The 22,083-nt window shown below is 34.8% G+C and overlaps 1 protein-coding gene across 1 annotated transcript in view; it reads right to left on the bottom strand.

Moving 5' to 3' along the window:
* The window catches only part of CNTN1 (contactin 1), a 232,519-nt gene that overhangs the window by 77,212 nt on the left and 133,224 nt on the right, over positions 1 to 22,083 (bottom strand). Inside the window, exon 16 of the mRNA XM_024122931.1 lies at positions 379 to 537. Within this exon, the coding sequence (XP_023978699.1) occupies positions 379 to 537 (159 nt within the window). The remainder of the gene's footprint in view (positions 1 to 378; positions 538 to 22,083) is intronic.

A 22,083-nucleotide genomic window follows, 5' to 3' on the forward strand; every position in this document is an offset into this window, starting at 1 on the left:
ATGCAGAACTATAGTGCCTATATAATTGGATAAAAAGGGTCATAAATAATAAGTTACAGATGCCATTTGCCAAATCCACCTTCCTTATAATTTTTTCCTAGTACATCTTAGGCTTAACACGTAGCTCAAATAAGAAACCCAGGAGACCTCTCTTTGCTTCCCCATTTTAGATTTAGACATGCTGCTTCTTCCCCTATAGCTTTAAAACATTTAGTTTGCTGTGGTTTTCTTTACTACTAAAACATTGGGATTGTTTGTTTTAAGAAAATTTTCAGGGTCGATGATAAAATTCTTAAAACATCCAGGTTTTTTTGATTGTTTTTGATGAAAGAATTCATCTCAAAATATGAACAGATTAATCAAACAAATAAAACTCACCCGTCTTTGCATCTTTCCAGTCATCTGAAAGAATAGTCTTGGTCTGGATAGTGTATTTAGATATAGGACTATGATTGTCTGAACCACGGCTCCAAGTAAGTCCCACAGAAGTGGCCCTAATGTCTTCTATTCGCAGACCACCTGGAGGACCTGGAGGGCCTGGAATGAAAATTTGGGTAATGAATCAATGAATCCCAGCTAGTGAATTAAGTGCACATTAGAATACAAAAATGCCCTCTTTGCAATTAATCTAAAGAACATTTACACGATGAAATAAGTGGTGTCACATTCCATTTAAACATAAACTATAAGAAGCAGTAATAATGGTATTTATGGTTTTTACTAAATGCTTTCATGATGTCTCTTTTTATTATGAAAGGAGATAAATTCTGTCCTTTAAAAATGGCATTATTATTATATCACACATACGATATTCCTCGACTCATAAAATGCATTTGGCATCAAATGAACCTGACATAACAGATTGTAGCATAGTGATAGTTAATGAATGTTTGCTGAATACATGGGTCAGAGCTGACAGCACAGTCCAGATACAAGGATAGTCAGTCATATGTTTCATTCTGTCTACCCAAAAGGAGGCAGGACATATAACTCTAAATGTTATAGATAATTTATGTTACTTGGAGTAGAAATTTCTGCGAATGCTTGTATGTATCATTTTGGATAATGCATTTCATGTTAGTTAAACTAATAGAAATAAATAATATTAAAAGAAATATTTCTATTTATATAAAATGTAGAAAAAAACTGTCAATTCAGATATACAAGGAATGATCTGAAAACATCAAATAATATACTGAAGAGTCTTAGGCCAGAAGAATTATTACTGAAGAACATAAAACAATGTTAAAAATAGGCTTTCAGAGATGCTTCATAATTCAGTATTAATATTATTCTCTAAACTGAGAACACTGTTCTGGGTGGTAGAGATGACAAGATAAATGAGACATAACTTTTAGGTTTTGAACAGCACTTTGTCTTGAAAAGGGTGAATTGGCCCCATAAATAAATAACAGTAATAGACAGTAGTGAATGCCAGGATTATGGTATACATAGTATACAAGATACTTATACCTTGCATCATGATTTCTTCTTTGTAAAAATGTTAAAAAAAGTCCTTTAGGTGGTAATGTGGCATCTATCACTTACAATGCTAAAGAAGGCTCTCAGTTGCCAGAGAACTCCTAGAATAGACATTTCAGACAGTGATATCACTTGTTTTCTTTGCACCAGAAAGGAGGCCATCCCCAACTGAATTAGGCATAGTGAATATAATAATCAACAACTTTGTTAAGTGGCAACTTTTTTTGTTGAAAAAGTATTAAATAAAACAAAGTTTTAATCTTTTAGCTGAAAATAAGTGCCTTCCTATTTAAATGTCAGATCAGATGCTTTGTCTACTTGGCCTTTTTTCTCCACATGGGCTTTGGTCTTTGCAAAGGTATAGACAACACCACAAACCTTCACCAATTTCCTTGCGGTTGGTCCCAAGGAGGAAAACGTGTGTGTAGATCAACACAACTGCATTACTACTAATATTAAAATAACACAGGACACAGCCTATTGATGGTAGTAAATTTTATTTGGAATTATATAACAAATTAATAAAGGTAAATAAATTTTTGTAAATGTATAATCTGTAATAGTATTCTTATACTTCCTGATGTTAATTAAAAGTAATAATAATACACCATCCACAATTAATGAAAATAGCCACATAAATTATATAAAATACATTTGATATTCAGAAAGATCACATTGTATTTTTCATATGTAAAAACCACATTGAAATACAATGCACATTCTTGATCAGAACCACGAAGCTCCTTATTTCACATGAAGTATCATCCCAAGTCAAAATTACTGAGTGGAATATTTCAGAGTATTAAAATTAAAAATTAGAAATGAAAAATAAAAAATATAAATTTTAAAAGGAAGAGAAAGTCTTATAGTGAAGGCATTCAGACATTTTTTCTGAGCATAAAGTTATGGCATTCAGAAAATGTTAAAGGGAATTTAAGGCAAAATTGCTGTAGGTTAGTCTTTTATCATTAAAGTGAAAATCATTTCCCTGCTATTATTCTGTGAAGTTCTTTGATGGCAAATGAATGACCTTCGCAAAGTCAGATTAAAGTCGCATACTATTAGTGTATCTGTTGGGACATTATATGCATGATAATTTATCCAGTCACCCATTCACTGAGGAACAATATTGTTGAGCAAAAGACTGTAATTATACTTATGCATTTTTTTCTCTGATATATGACTGGCCTATAGTGAATTCTTAGTAAATATTTGGTGAAGACATAAATAAATTTATCACATTGACCTTCAGACAGTTCTGTAAACATAACAGTCTCATCCACAATACAATCTGTGTTGAAATACTGTATCATCATAAGAAGGTGAAATTGAGAAAACAAATGGAAAGGAGTTGGTTGATATTCCCAAAACCACTGTGTGGCAATATTATTTGGTAATGGCTCACTTTGATATAAAGTAGATTTTTCCATCTAGTAATTAAATACAAATATCCCCCAGAAAATATCTGAGAGAAAATATACTATTAAAGAGCAGAGATTTTGGAGTTAAAAAAGGCTTGACTTTAAATCCAGTGCCTTGATTTATCTTGGGCAAGTTTCTCAAATTTACTAAACTTTCATTTTTCTCATCTATAAAATAGGAGTAATAAAAATTGACCAGATAGGATTGTTGTTAGGACTGAAATAAAATCTTTAAAGAATGTAGTGTTAGGCCTGGTCCACAGGAAGTTCTTAGTAAATTTTAGCTATTAATGTTATTATTGTTACACCTGTAAGAGCTTTCTGGGCATCTGAGCTATATGAGAGGAATAATACTTGTTTATAATTAACAGGGATTTGTTTACCAGATTGTTCATTTATCACTTGTTTCCACTCAAAAGTAAGGTGTTTCTAGTAAATCTGATGGAGGTAAGGAACGGCTGGGGAGGTGAAGGCCCTCTAATGTGTACTAAAGAATCAAGATGCAGCAAAAATAGACTGGTTCTATGGAGACAAACTGGGCCAGCCCTGCACTGTCTCCCAGAAGGAAGGTTTTCTAAGCAGTGTAGCTGATGTTAGTTCTTCAGATTTTCTGTTCAGAATGGAGAAAAAAGTGTTGTGGTAAAAAATGAAATAATGCAGCCACTAGTTCCTCAGCACAAAGGCAGGCATTTAGGAACTGGCAGTCATTCTAATTCTTTCTTCAGTGACAAAAAAGCAATACATAATTCTGACTCAGACTTTGTTTGTTTCTTTTTTAAGCTCTCATCACTGTGCAAACACTTTCAAGAAATCTTTAAGGAAAGAATTGAAGCTAGGGAAAATGGAAGCGAATGGACAGCTAGATGCAGGTTATTTCACTATTACTCTATCGGTATACATTTCCAGTTTACTAGGTGTCCTCAGGCAGATAGCTAATGATTGCTAAGAACACTATATATACCAAATTTAAATTATCATGAAAAAGAGAAATTGGTCAGAGGGAAAGGACCTTTGGAATTTGACCTGTATTTTAAATGCCTAATTATATTAGATGACAAATTATTTTATTCTTCCATTTTTTTCTGTCTTTTGTTTTTATCATTAATGATCCATAGTGGGAATAAAAAAAGAAGGAACTGGAATATTTCTCTGACTAGCCCTGCAAAGGCTTTTCATCAGTTCTTCTCACTATTAGTAAATACTAAGGGAGTTGGAAAGAGAAGAAAATGAGAAAAAGAGAAAAAGAGATAGGAAGGAGGGGATAAAAAGTTATTCCAAGTATGCTTTTTGTTTTTAGTTTTTATGAATATGGTTTTATCTATATTACTTGCTTGCCACTACATACCCCCCATGCCCTGGAGTTCTGAAATTCATTTTATTAAGCTTATATATCATGTCCGTAAAACAGTGCTGCTATTTTTGTTTTCTGATTCTTCCAAATGCTGACAGATGTCGTTAAGTGTGGACATCACTAACTGTGTTAGGCCCATCCAGCTGACTAAATTCCTCCTTTATAAATTAACAGTACAGACTTCAATGTTGATTCTTTGCATCTTATTTTCCTTTTCAATATCACAGTGTTCAACCACTAGCTTTCTGTACTTATTCAGGTAGAGGCTGCCACTATGGACTGTTCTTCCTTTTTTATTTGCATTACCCTCTATCTTTCAATTCTTGTTTTTCACCCATTATAACCTTTCTCTCTGGCTTTAAATATCTCTCTCAGAGATTACTGACTGAGAAAGCTCCAAAAAATCTCACCTATGGGGGATAATTAGTAGTCTATCAAGATCCTTGTTAGTGTTATGTTTCTACATTGTGAGTCCTTCAAAATCAGGCAAAAGGACTCTATAATTACTGAGGTTTTTTCTGTCACTTTTTTTTACATAGTGGAGGCTTTGGAAATAGCCAGAATGGTCCTTTATCATCTGTGGTTCAATGCAGTTTCACTGGCCACATCCATATTCTCTTTTCCTAAATTTTTCTAGGTTCTCAATGTTTTTACTATTAAATCACTGACTACAGGCAAATATTGAAATCATTTGGCTATGTAATGTAGATCACACACACTTTAGAAATAACTGAAGCCAATACCTGTACATTTTACAAAAGGATGCTGAAGTTCAGAAAGGTTATTGCCAGAATCAAACAGCTGGTCTGCAACAGAGTACAGAAAAAGACAAGAGACTGGGTTTCCTGGTACAACCCAGGCAAAGCGAGAAGAAGCCCGTTTGAAATTCAAATCATGCACCCCCAACGTGTCTGTCCACAAAAAGCCTGCAGAGAGCTACCTGATAACTAACACATTTATACTGTGGTTCTGTTGGATTTGTCTGCATTTTAAAAAAAGTATGAACTCATAAGAGCATAAAATGTTAGTGAATCCAAAAAAAAAAATTTATATTGTCTACTTTAATAAAAGTAATATATTTTACTAAGTCTTTATTATATCTGGGTCATTGCTAAATCTTTTATAATTCTTAAAAATAACGCTATGATGTGGGCACTATTATTTTCACTATTTTACAAATGAGGAAACCCAGACATGGACAGATTAAATAAAATAGCCACAGTCATCCAGCTAAGCAAATGACAAAGCTAAGACTTAAACTCAACTGATTTGCCATGAGACTTTTCATTAACTATAGTAAAAACAATCATTTAGAAACAGCATTATCAGCTTCAAATTCAAAAATGGTATTTACTGCTTTCCTTTAGAGACCTTTTCTGTTGGGAAGAATATGAATTACTTGGGCACTAGTGTATATTGTGGGAAAAATGACAAAAACTGCGATGTATTGACTACAGCTTTTTAAATCTTTTTGTGATCTGTTAATTCAGATAAGTGAAGGTAAAGATATCACCCATTTATAAATTCCTACTACATGCCCAGTTTTTTTTTATTATCATGAAGGGATTTGTTAACCTTTCCTGAATTTTACTAGTGTTTTTAGAAAAATATACCTATGTGTGAACAAAATACAGATGTGATTTCCACTCAGTTTTCTTTCATATGTAAAGTAATTAGAAGGAAAAATGAACATAAATACAATTATTTCTCAATTCTGCCATTTCTTCTTTAGGAATGTAGTAACACTCAGTGAAGTAGTTTTTAGACATTTGAGGAAAAATAGCAGGAAAAAAATTTTCAAAATGATTATTCACACATTATAAGCTGACTATATTTTCTCAATCAATAATGGGACTAATTTTCCCATAAGTCAAGTGGGATAGAAGATTTGAAACTGGGATCCTCCAGGATTAAACACGATGAATGCATAGTAGCTATGACTATACCCCAGGCGTCACTTGAGTCAGCGCCAATACTTAGGCAGTAACCCTAACGCACTTTCTCCCTCCGAAAGGCTGACCAGCTCTCTAAATAACTGTAGTTGGAACTGGACCCAAAAAAACTGCTAGTCCTGGGCTTCCCTGGTGGCGCAGTGGTTGAGAGTCCGCCTGCCGATGCAGGGGACACGGGTTCGTGCCCCGGTCCGGGAAGATCCCACTTGCCGCGGAGCGGCTAGGCCCGTGAGCCATGGCCGCTGAGCCTGCGCGTCCGGAGCCTGTGCTCCGCAATGGGAGAGGTCACAACAGTGAGAGGCCCGCGAACCGCAAAACAAACAAACAAACAAACAAAAAACCAACAAAAAAACCTGCTGGTCCTTCTGGGACTCCACTCCACATAAGCACACATTTAATGCAAGCCTTGGCGCTAAGCACGAAAGACATCTCAGTGTCATCCTATTTCCATTTGTAATTGCTCCATAAGTAATGAAAAGCAAAGCACCACATACGAATATCCTGTGGTTCACTGTTTATTTTTACCAAAAGAGCAAATTTTAATGAAAAGTTTAAATGTTAAGAAAACAAAAAACTTTCAGTACAAATTATCATCCCTTTTAAAATAAAATAATCTGAAAAAAACAATGCAGAAACAACATCAGTTATTATTAAGGCACATGGCTTCTTCTTTACCAAAACATGTCAGTTAGAGTCTCTTTATTACTACATGCCCGTTCTTGCTCTGAAAATTAGTTAAGACAACAGCTTTATTATAAGGTCATAAAACACAAATTTGTGTGCACTTGTTAAAGCGTTAAGACTGTACTAAGATGAAGCTGAATATTAAACATCTCTACCACTTAATAGGAATATAGTAGTTTTTTAACCTCTAAAATTGGTATTTTAACCTCTTACATTGTTAAAAATGAACGCAGATCCCTATTAGAAACGAGAATGAGGATAAAGGAGCTAAATGAATCTGTGTAATTCTAGTTGATATTGATGCAGTTTATCTAAACAAAAATATTCTCCTTTTCCTGCCACTTGTCATACTTGTCATGTGGTTTCTTTTCTAATCTTTATTCTTTCTTTCCCAAACTATATTCCTATCTGATCTTGGTGGTATACGTTCAGTGATGGACTATGGACCACAATGCTGGTTCACGCACATCTCCATGGCAACATTTATGGATACATGACAATCTCGAATTATTTTAAAGTATCTTATTAAAATGACAGTTGCCCTAGATCTCCCGTCTAAATCCTAAGAGGCTTCCTTCTGTGACAATAATTAACACTAGAAAATGAAAAATGGCGGAAATAAGTAACATTTTGAGCCAGAGACATGTATTCCTTTACGATGACTAATCAATTATTTTTTTAACTACATACATATTTAGGGGTCGTTACATATCTCTCAAAGCTTTCCTAAGAGTTCTTCCAACCACAGATGGGAATTCTAGAGTTACTAAATGAGAAGTTCATATAATATCCCACCCTTAACCATAAACCTGTTTAAGAAGAGCAAATTATTTCTTGTGAAGAAATAAGAATTTTAAGCATGTCTCTTTGACCAAAGGGCTGAAATGAAAATAATTTTAAATAATGAAATTTAAGCAGTTCCAGAAAGAATTATATACACTTCAATTTTAATCTGCCATTTCTGTTCATGTCCTTCCAAAAATGTCTTGACCTTCCTCTCAAAACAAAAGATCCAAGAAGGCTGTTGCTAGGAGTTAACAGAATTAAATATGCATACGTGTTGTTAATGGCTTAGTCATCTTCACTTAAATCTTGCTACTGAGATGACAGTTTTCTCCACATGCTGACCAATTTCACTTCCCAGTCCCAGGAATTGTTCCAAAAACCTTACAGAGCCATGGGCAGTCTTCAGTTGTTTATTGCTGCTTTTCATCTTTTCTTGCCAAAGAATATATATGGCACCAGGATACAAAAGGCCACTGGAATAATGCCTCTTAGCTTACATCCTAATTAAGATGACTGACTCATTAGTGAATTTGACAACAACAGTGTTCATTACCTGCTTGGGTAAATCAAACAGTCCATTCAGTGGCAACACTCCTGTATTATAATTCACCAGTTCTTCATTTTTTTTTCAGATAATGAGCTAATTTCTGAGATATGTAATTTCAAAGAAAAACAGGACATGAAAACATGAAAATTTTACTTGGCCATTATATGATGTACTGGGTTAGTTCAGTAGGCATTTTTCCAGATATTAATGAAGCTATACAATTATATTTTTAAATATCATTCTGCTCAAAGTGTGTTTAGATGTTCGAAAGGGAAAAAAATCCTCTAAGAACTAGATTTTGACAGGGGGAACTGCAGAAGCTACAAGATTGAGTTAATTAGTAAAATCTAGTATAATGTGTTAAAAAAAAAAATAATAAGGTTTTCCCACAAAGAGTGAATGTCAACGATCACCAGGTTGGAGGCAGGCTTGCACAGACGGGGAGAAAAGGATCCGCCATGTTTTTCTCTCCATCTTTTCTGTTTTTACCTGCAAGAGGAAAGATCAAGGCTGAAGGGCAAGTGTGGATGCCCATTTAGGAGCAGGAAGCCATATACTTCAGGAATTTGCCAAGTATCCTTAATGGGTAAGTTGAAATAACGAACAAAGAAAAACATCTTCTAAACACTGTAGATGGGAGTCCAAAAAGGGGAAGGCTGAAGTGACAAGCTTTGGCCCAATCAAACCTGTTTCCCTCAGAAATAGTGACTGACTTTGTAAAGAACAAGAGTTGTAACTGGATCCCTTCCTCCCCTTTAAAAAAACCTCAAATTCCTAGAGCCTTTGTAATTCCACTTCACATAGTACAAGTCTACCTACACAAACATATGCTCATGCCCTTCAAGGCTTCTAAGTAAGAAAAAAATCCTGAGGATAAATTTAAGCAGCGATTTATGAAATTTAATCAGAGGTTGGGGCTGGAAGTCATGGGAACCTGTGTCTTGATTAATATTATATTTATTGTTTATGTCTTTATAGATGTTAATAGCAAAAGGGACAGAAGTAGAAGAAAATGTTTATAGAAAGTCATCATGGGCAACGTGTGAACTGGAGTTGTTATTATTCTCTTTCATAAATATGGATTCTGAGGCTTATGATGATTAACTGACTGGCCTAAGACCACAGGTTATTCAGCAGGTGAAGTGTGTTTCTAATCTATGTTTGCCTAATGCCAAAAGCCATGCATTTTCCATTGTGCCATGCGGATCTTTTAATGACTATATGCATATATTAGTATAACTATATTATTATAGAAAAGTATAGTATTAACAAGATGATCATCCTCCTATGTTCCCTAATCATAACTAGGGATAGTTTGATTATTATAATTAGACCACTTTATAACTACTAGTGCCCCCCTGGTTATAGTTATTTAAGTAGGAGAAATAGTATCTAGGAAAACTGCTGACTGCTTATTGCAAATTTAGTCCTATGATAAATGGTAACAAAGGTCACAAAACGCATTTGTCTCTTACATTTGTCTTTCAAACGTAAGAGATTTCCAAGTCTTTTGATGAGAACTGAAGTTGCTAATTTTAAATATATTCTTTTTTTCTCCCTTTTAAATGAAGTTTTGGTAGTTTTGCGGAGAGAGGGGGCTGTGAACAGTCACACAGGGAGCCTCCCCAAACTGTTGCACATTGGAGGGCCATTTCTTGAATTAGTAACAAAGGCTTCCAACCTCTGCAGGAACATATCAAACAGTGGTCCTCCAACTTGTTTAAACCACAAACATCAGAAGTACCTGGTGTGTTCCAAAGAGGAACAGTCCCTTGCCCCAGAGAAATTCTCAGGGATGTGCGGGGGGGCTCAAGCACTAGCTGTTGAGAGCCACTAAGACTGTAGTGAGATGATGCTCAGAAGTGTATTCCTCAGTGTGACAGAGCCCAGACTGTTCAGTGACATACCAGGGATCACTACCTTCTAGTGGGTCACAAGTTATTTGCTACTAAGAATATTGAAAATTCATAAGTTTGTACATTATTCTTTTGTGTAAAAATGAAGTGGATTCAAGGTTATCGTTTTAGTTATGCTAGCTCTTGTTCACTGTTCACTTTCATCCCAATGCACTTTCAAGATAAGGGAGTTGGTATTCCAGCTGTGCCCTGGGAAAGGCATGTGGGCCACAACCAAGTCCCTCACCTCATCCCATGTCAACAGAGTGACCATGACAAGCATTGGGCAATTAGAAATTAAAATGGTATTTTAATTTTTTGGAAAAAAAAAAAGACCCTTTGGATTTACTCCAGAATCTGCATTCACTCATGAGTGTATTGGGCAGTTAAACATTATAATGGAGAGGTGTTTTGGCAGAGAGAAGATTGGGAGCTCCCTGCCGTGTTGATCTAATGAGATGTCCTAAGCCAAATTTAGATAACGGATGGGAGACGGGGTTCTGTCACACAAGGACCGGATCCTGTAGTCACCTCTGAAGAGGAAATAGGGAAGGCACAAACTATGAAATAGCTGGATTTGTAGGATACCAATGGAGATTCCATAGTTGGTTGTAGTACCCTTTTACATTTCTCCCTTTCGCTTTGAGTATGTCTCTATTAATCCCAGTGACGATGGTAGCTTGAGGACCTGTGACAGGAATTTAAAAGGACTAAAATCTCCTCTCTACAGCTTGTTAAACTGACCACAGGTTTAGAGGGTAAAAGTTTTCTCTGAGTTTTCCTTCATTTTCATTTGCTTAGATGTAAGAACTTCTGTGACCCAATCAAATTCCCAGGGCTTGGGCTGGTGAGGTTGGCTGGTGGGAAGGAGATAGATGGTGGTGGCAGGAAGCCAGTCTGCAAAAGGCACCATGAGGAAATAATTGCACATTCCTGAGACTTGAAATGGCAGACTTTACAAAAATCACACCAAAAAAATAGTTTTGCTTAAAAGGGATTTTATACCATTGAGTCTTCTGTTGGTTATTTTTTCAATAATGAAGCTAAAGCATTTTCTCTTTTTTTTTAAATAAAATGAACCAAAAAGAGAAGATATTATGAAATTCTAATTTCAAATAACTTAAAATTTTACTCTCTGAATTAACTTTGAATTATCAATGCTTCAGAGTATTTGGGTAGACAATTTAACAAACAAACCATATACCAACGTGAAACAGATGTACAATAAAATTATCTGATCTGATTTTTATATTTGGGAAGTTAAACACTAAAGAGAAGTGAGAAAAAGTAAGTTATGTAGTGAATTTGAAGAACTGATAACTGGCCAAGTTCTGGCTTGGTCATGTGAACGCTGAGGAATATTTTCATTTCTTTTTCTTCTTCTGTTTTAAACTTCCTTTGCCTATGAATGGATTACCAGTCCTTGCACGACTACCACACAGCAATTTTGTTAGGATGACATGATAAAATTTATATGAAAGTCCTGTAGACACATACATTCTAATCTAAAACACTTAAACATTTTGAATGTACTATTTTTAAGGCCAAAGAACACATTATAGAATCAAGCATAAAACCATCTACTATGATTTATCGTTTTTGCTGTTGTAATTATAATTGTATGACATTGACTACATGAAAAAAAATTTTAATTATTATAGCTTTCCCTTTTTATTAGACCAGTCATAAATATATTATGGGCAAAAATAAAATTGCAAAATCTGCATCAGTAACTTTTTTATAGAATAAACATGTCTACCAAAAAAGAAAAAGGCCTACATTTTAATTTTTCCACATTGATTATTTTATCTCATTGAATATATCTGAATTAGTGTTTGATTTATTATGTTACAGCAATGAACTGGGTGTTATATGTGAAGCCAGACTGCCTATATTCAAATCTTGTCCTTTTACTTAGTAGCTAAATGATCTTGGGCAAGTAACTTAGCCTCTCTGGTACTCAATTTCCTTATGTGTAAAATGGAGATAATCATAGTATCCATCTCTTAAAATAGTGCTGTTATAATTAGCCTTTAGGGACTTCCCTGGTGGCACAGTGGATAAGAATCCTCCCACAAATGCAGGGGACACGGGTTGGATCCCTGGTCTGGGAGGATCCCACATGCTGCAGAGCAACTAAGTCTGTGCACCACAACTACTGAGCCTGCACTCTAGAGCCCACGAGCCACAACTACTGAGCCCGCATGCCACAACTACTGAAGCCGGTGTGCCTAGAGGCCATGCTCTGCAAGAGAAGCCATCGCAATGGGAAGCCTGAGCACCACGCGAAGAGTAGCCCCTGCTCATCGCAACTAGAGAAAGCCCATGCACAGCAACAAAGACCTAACGCAGCCAAAAAATAAATAAAATAAAATAAATTTTAAAAAATAAGGCTTTAATAAATATTATGTTTCCTAACATAATATAATAAATATATGCTATGTAATTTGTATTTTGTTATAAAATATACTATTTAATTATGTCATATATTATATATTAACTTATATAATTACATATCTTTATTTTTAAATTTTATATTCATTATATATGTCTTTTCACAGGATAAATATTAGAGTTGGAAACATATAATATTTTGCCAGCATAATTTAGAATTATTTTTTATAATATGAACTAATTGCCATTTATTCATGTCCATAAAGACTTTTGGATATCACTGGTTATCTGTACTGCTTGTAATTTGATGTAATTGTCAGCTTAATTTGACATTACTGTCTGGTAAGTAGACACTGATGTATAAAGCCCATGATGGGCCAGTGAAGTGGAGTGTCTAAAAGCCTGCCAGGCTATTAAATTCTGTAAATCTTTCCTGCTTTCTCTCCTGGAATCAGAGTGAGGAGAAGCAAGTTTGCTGATTAGTTTTTAAGGGAATCATGGTTACAGACTGACTGTGTAGCAAAGAATAAATTCCAGTTTGCCAAAAGCTGACCAGTTTGATTATAAGACAGAGAGAGTCAGGAGCAAGTAATTGAAGAAGAGAAGAAATCCTACAAGGAAAATTCTCTCACTGTACTCCAGTGAGGAAAAAGAAATTTTTGAAGTCTAAATTTATATCAGTGCATCCTTCACAGTGTCATCTACCAGTTTATAACCCTCACACAGTTATGTTTCAATTTTTGAATTTGTAAAATGAAGGGTTAAACTAAATCACTTTCAAGATCCATCTTAAAGCTTAAAATATCATGACTCATTCTGAATGAACTATATACTTTGTTGATATATTTGAACACTTCCTTGAATTTCTGTCAATTTACATTGAACTGACTTTGAAAAATACAATTTCAAATTACTGATGTACTTCATAACTTTAGTGGTAATTGGGAAAGCTGCTACTTTTACCAGGGCTTTTATCAAATAGAACTACTTGTAAGTTCTAGCTTTGAAACAATCAAGCTACCTTGTAAATGCTGTATTTATTATAAACAGGTACGCCTTTCAGCTCATTATTTCAGCTTTAGCTTACAACAGTTATGGAGAACTGGCCCTTAGCAGCTTTTGAATTTGTTGATTCTCAATGGAAATGAGAAAGCTTAATTTCTGGGCAGGCTTTGCTATTAATAGATGTATGGCTGTGGTTTAGTGCCAAGTGGGGTCAGGATGCCTCCGAATGGCGCCCTGTCAGTCGTTGCTCCAGCCAATGTGGGCAGCGAGGGCCATTTTCCTGTCTCAGTCCTGCAAGGACTGACGAGATGGAATCTTTAGTCTGTCTCTGTGGCAAACTTTCTTGGCCAAAGCAAGTGGAAAGCAGAGGCAATTATCCAAATATCTGAGGTAAATGTGTGTTTTTCTGACCCAAATACTTGAAAAACTACCTCAACTATTCTCTTTGATTTGACTCTGATGATCTGGACACATCTTTCTGCCTGTATAAGTGAATCTCTTTTCTGGATGTCTTCACATATGCATGTGGATGCGAGGCGGGTGGAGGTGGTAAGCTGTGTGTACTTGTGTGTCTGTCTGGCTTTGTGTGCACACCGCATGCAACTTTTTAATCTGTTCTTCCTAATTTTATAGTGATTAAATTAATTAATTTAAAAGTCATTTTGAATTAATTTAGGCATGCCATGCTTAAATAATAATTTTGAACATAAATCCACATTTGGTTATTTAATAATAACTTGAATATAGGAATTCTTGAACACTGGGTAAATATTTATGCCAGATACAGCACAAATCTAAATCCTGCTTTAGCACCAAGAGTTCCACTAACTTTTAACATGATGGCAGACTCACTGTCCTTTTGCCTTCACAAATAACTAGGGTCCCTGAGTTAGCCGTACAAATAGAATGCTAAATAATCCAACAGGTGGTAATTTAACCTTTTTATTTTTATTTTTATTTATTTATTTATTTTTTTGTGGTACGCGGGCCTCTCACTGTTGTGGCCTCTCCCGTTGCGGAGCACAGGCTCCGGACGCGCAGCCTCAGCGACCATGGCTCACGGGCCCAGCCGCTCCGCGGCACGTGGGATCTTCCCGGACCGGGGCACGAACCCGCGTCTCCTGCATCGGCAGGCGGACTCTCAACCACTGCGCCACCAGGGAAGCCCTAACCTTTTTAAATAAATGTCTTTGGCTTTATTTTTCCCACAATGTTTTAAAAACTCAGCTACTATTTATGGGAAAGCAAGAAGAGCAGAACTGCAGTCAGTAACTTTCACCATTTAGTAGCAGCAATTCTAGAACAGACTTGGTAATCGTTTGGGTACTATACCAAATTAACTATTGAAAGTTTTAGAGTATTAAAGTCTTAAAATTTTAAAGCACTAACTACAGAAGTTTTAGAAATTAACTATAGATTTTATTTAATCCTACTGTCTGGAAGAAGCCTAGGTTCCAAAATGATTGTCACGAAATAGATGGGTAATACAAAACAGGTCTCTTTCTCTTGAAGTCTAAATTTTGTAGTATAAAGGGATGGAAATTTTCTAGATGACCTCCAGGATTAATTCTAGATTTAAAATTGTATATTCCAATTTTAACATAAATGCAGATATTTCATGTAGCTACTCTGAAGAAGTTGGAAGGAAAAAAGATGTAACTGGTGCATGATTTTCCAATAATAGGACCATTAGAACCCTTTTATCTGAGACAAAGAAAATGTTTACTTCATATTTTTTAAGAAAGAGTACTAATTAATCTGGAACAACATCTCCAAGTAAATGGTTCAAAATTGTTTGCCTGGATAGTGAAGAGAGGTATGCTCTGGATATGAACTCTGCTAACATTGAACATCTGGGAGTAACAAATACTCAAGAGCATTTTCTGTAGAAAAGACCATTGGCCAACCATTATGATTGTTTAAAATACAGCAGTATTATTCAGACTAAAAAGTATATTGACAGCTTCCAGCAGGTTATTTATTTGGCTATATTACCTTAACTTAGCCAACACAGGATTTAAAAGTGGGTTAGTCATCAACCAAAATGACCTCCTTAAGAAAGAATCTGGTAACCATGTCATTAGGCCAAGTAATAAAAACTTCAGGGGATTACATCAAATAAAGATGTCATCTAACATATCCATTTCCATTCTGCAACTGTATTTTGGCGTTAGAAATACACACACACACACATTTTGGCATTCATACATATACACATGCACACACACAGTATTCTAATCTAAATAAAAATCTACATAAAACTATGAATATAAGCTTCTAATATAAAAATATAAATACAAACTTAATTTGGGGATGCAATGATTTACACAGTTTTGTATTATCCACTGGACCTTTAGTTACACTTTTTCCTAAATGTTTCCAAATTTCACGTAGCACAGGTTAGCGCTGAGAATCAGACTAAAAGTTTCAGAGAGTGAAAGTCTTTTTTCTTTTGTTTGTTTTTAAATCTCAGCCTTGTACTAAGAAATTTTGTTTAATATGGTATATAAGATGTAAAAAAGGGGGCAGATGTGAAAAGTATAATCATGATTGCATTTTCTGTTTTGGCAATTTTAGTGACAAACATTATGTTCAGCCAGGTGTCAGGAAGGTCCTCCCAACAGTCGGTAGCATTGCCAAGGATATTTATAATACAGCAGAAATGACATGGAAAGTCATAAAACACAGACGTCAAAGTCTCATTTCTTGCTTTTGTGGCCTAATTTTATGGTCCATTTTTGAATGTGGTTCAAAAGTGCACTCATAAAAGAGAATTTAGATGTGGCAAGCTACATAAATGTTCCCACTAGTGCTGTCAGATAAATCCTGAAACACTTTTCCTTCTAAATGACACTTTTTTTTAAACTGAAAACCGCTAAGTCCTCCAGAAACATCTTTTGCTAAACACATTCATACAGGGCTGTTGATGTGCACCACAACTTACTTGATGAAACAACCCGAAATACACTTTTGTGGGACCTATTAAGTACAGCCTTTATTACAATAACAACAACAAAAAGGAAATTTGTATCAATCCTCTTGATTTGGATTTTTATATAAGAAGCCTAAAAACATTTGAAGTCTAATAGCTGGTTCTTTTTTTTTAAACTAAAAATAGTTTTAAACTGTAAAGCTCTTCTAGATATTAAACAATTTGTAGCTGTTTGAGTTATAAATCCCTTTGGCTATATTATACGTGACTCTGTTTTAAAGTTTTATTCCAAAATTACCTCTTTCACTAATACAATAATAAGTTAAATTGATGTCAATATATGCTCTGATAGAAAAAAAAATTAGTAAAATCTTCTATAAATTACTTGAAATGCCATAATAACAAGAAATGGCATTATAATCTCTTGTAAAGTTATCTTCATTTTTATATCAGTGCTCTAGCTGGGAAATATTTCATCATATTTTGTTTTTGTTTTTTTTTTTTTTACTTACTGTTGACACATAGATTGAGTGGTTCTTGATTAACTTTAGAGTTTTTGAAGCTATCTTATTTGGTGTGACTTAGGGCTTAAGTGTAGCTGTGCTAAAATGATATGAGGGTAAGGGAAAAAAGAGTTAACTCTTTTTCTCACCACCTGGACTGCCTTCCTCCGTTTCCATGCCACTCCTGTCCTACGTCAGAGCTCCCTTCCCTGACTTCTAGCCAAATATTCATAACAGTTTTTCAATTGTCTGTTGATTGACTTCTCTTTGGTTTGAACAGGACAAACTGGAGGAAAAGGGGACCTTACCATCTTTTTGAAACACATTTCTAATGTAATTTACCCATTTCATGAACAAAATAATACAGCTTTCAAACTATTTTCCAAGAATTCCCTACAACAATAATTTCCAAAAACCATTTAAAGACCACTTCACCACAAGCATCAAGGGGAATTATTAAAAATACAGATTTGCCAGCCCAGGCCAGGTTTAAACACTTGGTCACTCTGGAATGCTGTAATTTGATGCCCTCCATAATGACATGCTTTAAAAATATATCCAGTATTTATTTAAAGGGGAAACAGAAATGCATAGGGAAAAAGGAGTGAAGGAGGGCTCTGGGGAAAGAAGTAGAACACACACTCTCTTCTACTGCCTTCGGTAATTCAACCCTGGTCCCAAAGCTGCAACCCCACTAGGTCCTTCCCAGGCCTGGATCCACTTCCTTAGAAGGCAGTTTGGTGGCCATCACTTGTTCAAACATTACCTCTGGGTGTGCCATACTCTTTGCCTTCTAGTAATATTATACTATTTTTGAAAAAAGAGCCCATATGTACCTACTTTCTTTATATTTTCAGTGTATTTTATGTCCAGTGATTTTTTTCTTAAACTTTTTTTGGAGATAATTATAGATTCACATGCAACTGTGAAAATTAATACAGGAAGGTCCTGCATATCCTTCACTCATTTACTCACCATAACTTTCTGTATAACTAAATGCAATAACAGAACCAGAAAACTGACATCAACATAATCCATCAAACTTACAGTACAGATTTTGCTAGTTTTACATTCATTCATTTGTGTGTTTATGTGTTTGTTTAGTTCTAAGAAACTTTTAGTTTTATCACATGCGTAGACTTCTAGGACCATGACCACAGTTAAAATACAGCACAATTTCATCATGAGGATCCCCTGTTGTACCCTTTCATGGCCACAGCTACTCCCCATCATCTAGCCTCCCTAAGTCACCATTAATCTACTCTCCAGCTCTATAATTTTGCCATTTCAAGAATGCTAAATAAATGGAATCATACAGTATGTAACCTTTTGAAGTTTGCTTTCTTTCACTCAGCATTAATTCCCTTGAGATATATCCAAATTGCACACATCAATAGATCATTCTTCTCTTATTGCTAAGTAATAGCCCATGGTACTAATATACCACAGTTTGTTTAACCACTCACCTGTTTAAGGGCATTTGTTTCCAGTGTTGGGCTATCATGAATAAAACAGCTATGAACATTTGTGTATATATATTTTATGTGGACATAAGTTTTAACGTCTTTGAGATAAATGTCCAACAGTGCAACTACTGGGTCCTGTAGTAAGCACATGTTTAGAAACAGCCATACTCTTTTCCAGGGTGGCTATACAATTCTACATTTTCACCAGCAATGTGTGAGTGAGTGACTCTGTTTTTTTGAATCACTATTTCTTTTTTATTTTAGCCATTCTTATAGGTATGTAGTGATATATATCACTGTGGCTTTAAATGTGCATTTCCCTAACGGTTAATGACATTGAACATCTTTTATGTGTTTATCTACCATTTGTATATCATCTTCAATGAAATGTCTGTTCATGTCTTTTGTCTTTTTTCATATTAGGTTATTTTAATTTTGAGTTTTGAGAGTTTTTTATATACTTTACATACAAACCTTTCTTGGATACGTGGTTTGCAAATATTTTTTCCCAGTCTGTTGTTTGTCTTTTCATCATCTTCACAGGGACTTTCACAAAGCAAAAGTTTTTAATTTTGATGAAGTTCAGTTTATCACTTTTTCATTTTATGCATTATGCTTTTGGTGTCAAGTCTCGGAACTCTTCATCTAGCCCTAAGAGCTGAAGATTTTCACCTATACTTTATTTTTCTAAAAGTTTCATAGTTTAAAGTTTACAAATAAGTCCATGATCCATTTCAAGTTAATTATGTATAAGGTTTGAGGTTTAGATCAAGGTCCTTTTTTTTTTTTTTGGAGTATGAATCCTCATTTGTTCTAGCACCATTTATTGCAAAGGCTAATCTTCCTCCACTGAATTAATTTGCATTTTTGTTATAAATCAGTTGAGCATATGTGTATGGGTCAATTTCTGTGTCCAGTGTTGACGCACCATGGTTCACTGGGCCTATCTTTAATCTAGCTTTGCTAAACCCATCCCAGAGCTATTAATTTAGAAACTTCCAAGAGGGGCTTAGAATTGTGTATTTAAAATTAATTGTAGTAGTAAATCTGATGTACAGCCAAGTCTGGCACCTGCGCCGAGAGCTTACACAAAGATTTTTCATGAATCTTTGCTGAGAAGGTTGGTGGAGAGGAAGTAGGGGATAGCAGGTCACCCTGTTTAATTAAATTAAATATATTGAGAAACATTTAACATTTAGGTAAAGCTATATAAAATAAATGACCACCTACAAACTCACCATTCAGCTTAAGAAATAAAACATTACTTATTCAGATGTAGCCTTTTGTGGGTCCCCTCCTTCCTTAACCACATTCTCCTCCTCTCCTATCTCTAACCCAGAGGTAACCACTCCCCTATATTTCATGATTATCATTTTCATGTATTCTCTATATTTGACCATATAAAATATGCACACATATTCATATACATACATATGTACATAAATATGTCAGATTTGTTGTTTTAATAGAAACTTGAAGTAAAAGCAGCTATCAACTTGATCAGTGTGCAACTTATTCTTGCCGGTTCTCAAACCCAGACCACAGCATATTCTGAAGTCTAGTTTAGCTCTGTTTGCTTAGATTTGGATATGATTACTGTTTTCTTTGTTCATCATGCTATTGATGTCTCAGAACTTTACTCTGGCATTATTTTCCTTCTTCTTGAAATTTACCCATTAAATATTCCTTTAGACATAAGAGTCTCTTGGGAAATAAACTCTGTTTCTGTTGGTCTAAATATAACTATTTTTTCTTATTATGAAATGATAACTTGTCTGTATATATACTTCTTGGTAGAGAGTTATTTTTCTTTTGGCACATTCCATGGTTGTATTAGTTATCTACTGCTGCATAACAAATTACCCCAGGCCTGAGTGGCTTAAAACTATCGTGAACAGTTATCTCTTTTTTTTTAAAACATCTTTATTGGAGTATAATTGCTTTACAATTGTATGTTAGTTTCTGCTTTATAACAAAGTGAATCAGCTATACATATAAACAGTTATCTCTTACAGTTTCTGTGGATTAAGAATTCTTGAGTGGCTTAGCTGAATAGTTCTTGATCAGGGTCTGCCATGAAAGTTATAATCAAACTGTTGGCCAAGGCTACAGTCATCTGAAAGCTTGACTGGAAGATCTCCTCTCTAGATGGCTCACTCAAATGACTGGGAAGTTGGTGTTGGTTATTAATAGGAGGCCTCATTTCCTCTTCATGTGGGCTTCTCTACAAGATTGTTGAAATATCCTCATGACATGGCAGCTGGCTTCCTCCAGAATGAGAATTCCAAAAACCAAGGCAGAAGCAGCAATGTGATTTATGACAATGTTCAGTGCTGTCACTTCTGCTGGCACATACACCAACCTTAAGTGTTAGAGGGATTACACGGGGGCTGGTTTATCTGAAAGCAAGGATCACTGAGGGTCACCTTAAAGTCTGGATCCCCCAATTACCTTGTGACTTTTATTATTGCTGCTGAGTAGTTGGCCATCAGAATTGTTAAGTCTGTGCAAAAAATATTTTTTACTCTTGCTGTTCTTATAATCTTCTATTTGTCTTGAATGTTCTGCAGTTTTATTTTTATTAATATTCTTGTGTTTCATTGTGACCTTTGAAAATGAGAAGTCATAACTGTCACTAATCGTCCCATATCTATAGTCATTATCTTTTTGAAAATTATTCTTTCTTACTTTCTCTAATATTTCTTCTGGTAAGCCAATGGGACTAGCATTACTTTCTCATTGTGTCATTAATGTCATAATCTTTTTTTTTCATAATTAGTCTTTGTTTTTCTGTGATGAAATATGATGATTTCCTCATATCGGTCATTCAGGTTCCTAATTTTTTCCTAATTGGTCTCTGTTGTTTAACCCATCCATTGATTTTTTTTTTTTATTTTCAATGATTGTTTATTTTTTATAGTTCTTCCTTTTCCCCCCACACTGCCTCATTTTATAGTATCTTATTTCCAACTCATTTTTATCATTTCTTCTCTTATTTATCTAAATATTTAGGCATGATTATTTTTATTCTTATTCTGTTGATGAGAGTATCTGATGTACTCTAGACTCTAACTATATTGTTTTGTTTTTAACCCTTCCTGATTCTCTGTTGTTATGGCTTGTCATTTTGTGCATAATTCCATATTTGATTTATCTAAATTTGTTAGAATCCTAAAGGGGCTATGTTGAATGCTCACTATTTCAGAGAGTGTAATCCTTTACTTTTGTCAGGGTTGTGATGAAGAATGTTTATTGATTTATCTAAAATCTTTGGTGCTTTTAGAGCAGTGGAGTTTTTAGAACAGTGAATGAACATTTTGCCATGAAAAACAGTTTTCACTTCTTTCAATCAGTGCAGATTGAATTCTATATATTAGGTTTCCAGGGCAACTTTGTTTAAATAAAGGTTACTTTTACAAAAATAATGTCTATACTATAGAAATACTAGGAGAAATATTTCCAAACTGAAAGGATAGAACTAGTATAAAAGGCAGTTTTGGACATCAAAAGTGAAAATTACATGGCCAGTACTACCTCATGACTTGAAATTGTTTGCAAAACTGGAGAAATAGGCAACATATGTCAATGTTATGATCTCTTTTCCTTGAGCACCTATGGACTCAATTAGTAGGTAAATAAATTGAAGTACTAAAGGTTTTTACAAG

Source organism: Physeter macrocephalus, chromosome 6 (assembly GCF_002837175.3).
Source record: "Physeter macrocephalus isolate SW-GA chromosome 6, ASM283717v5, whole genome shotgun sequence".
Taxonomy (NCBI): Eukaryota; Metazoa; Chordata; class Mammalia; order Artiodactyla; family Physeteridae; genus Physeter; species Physeter macrocephalus.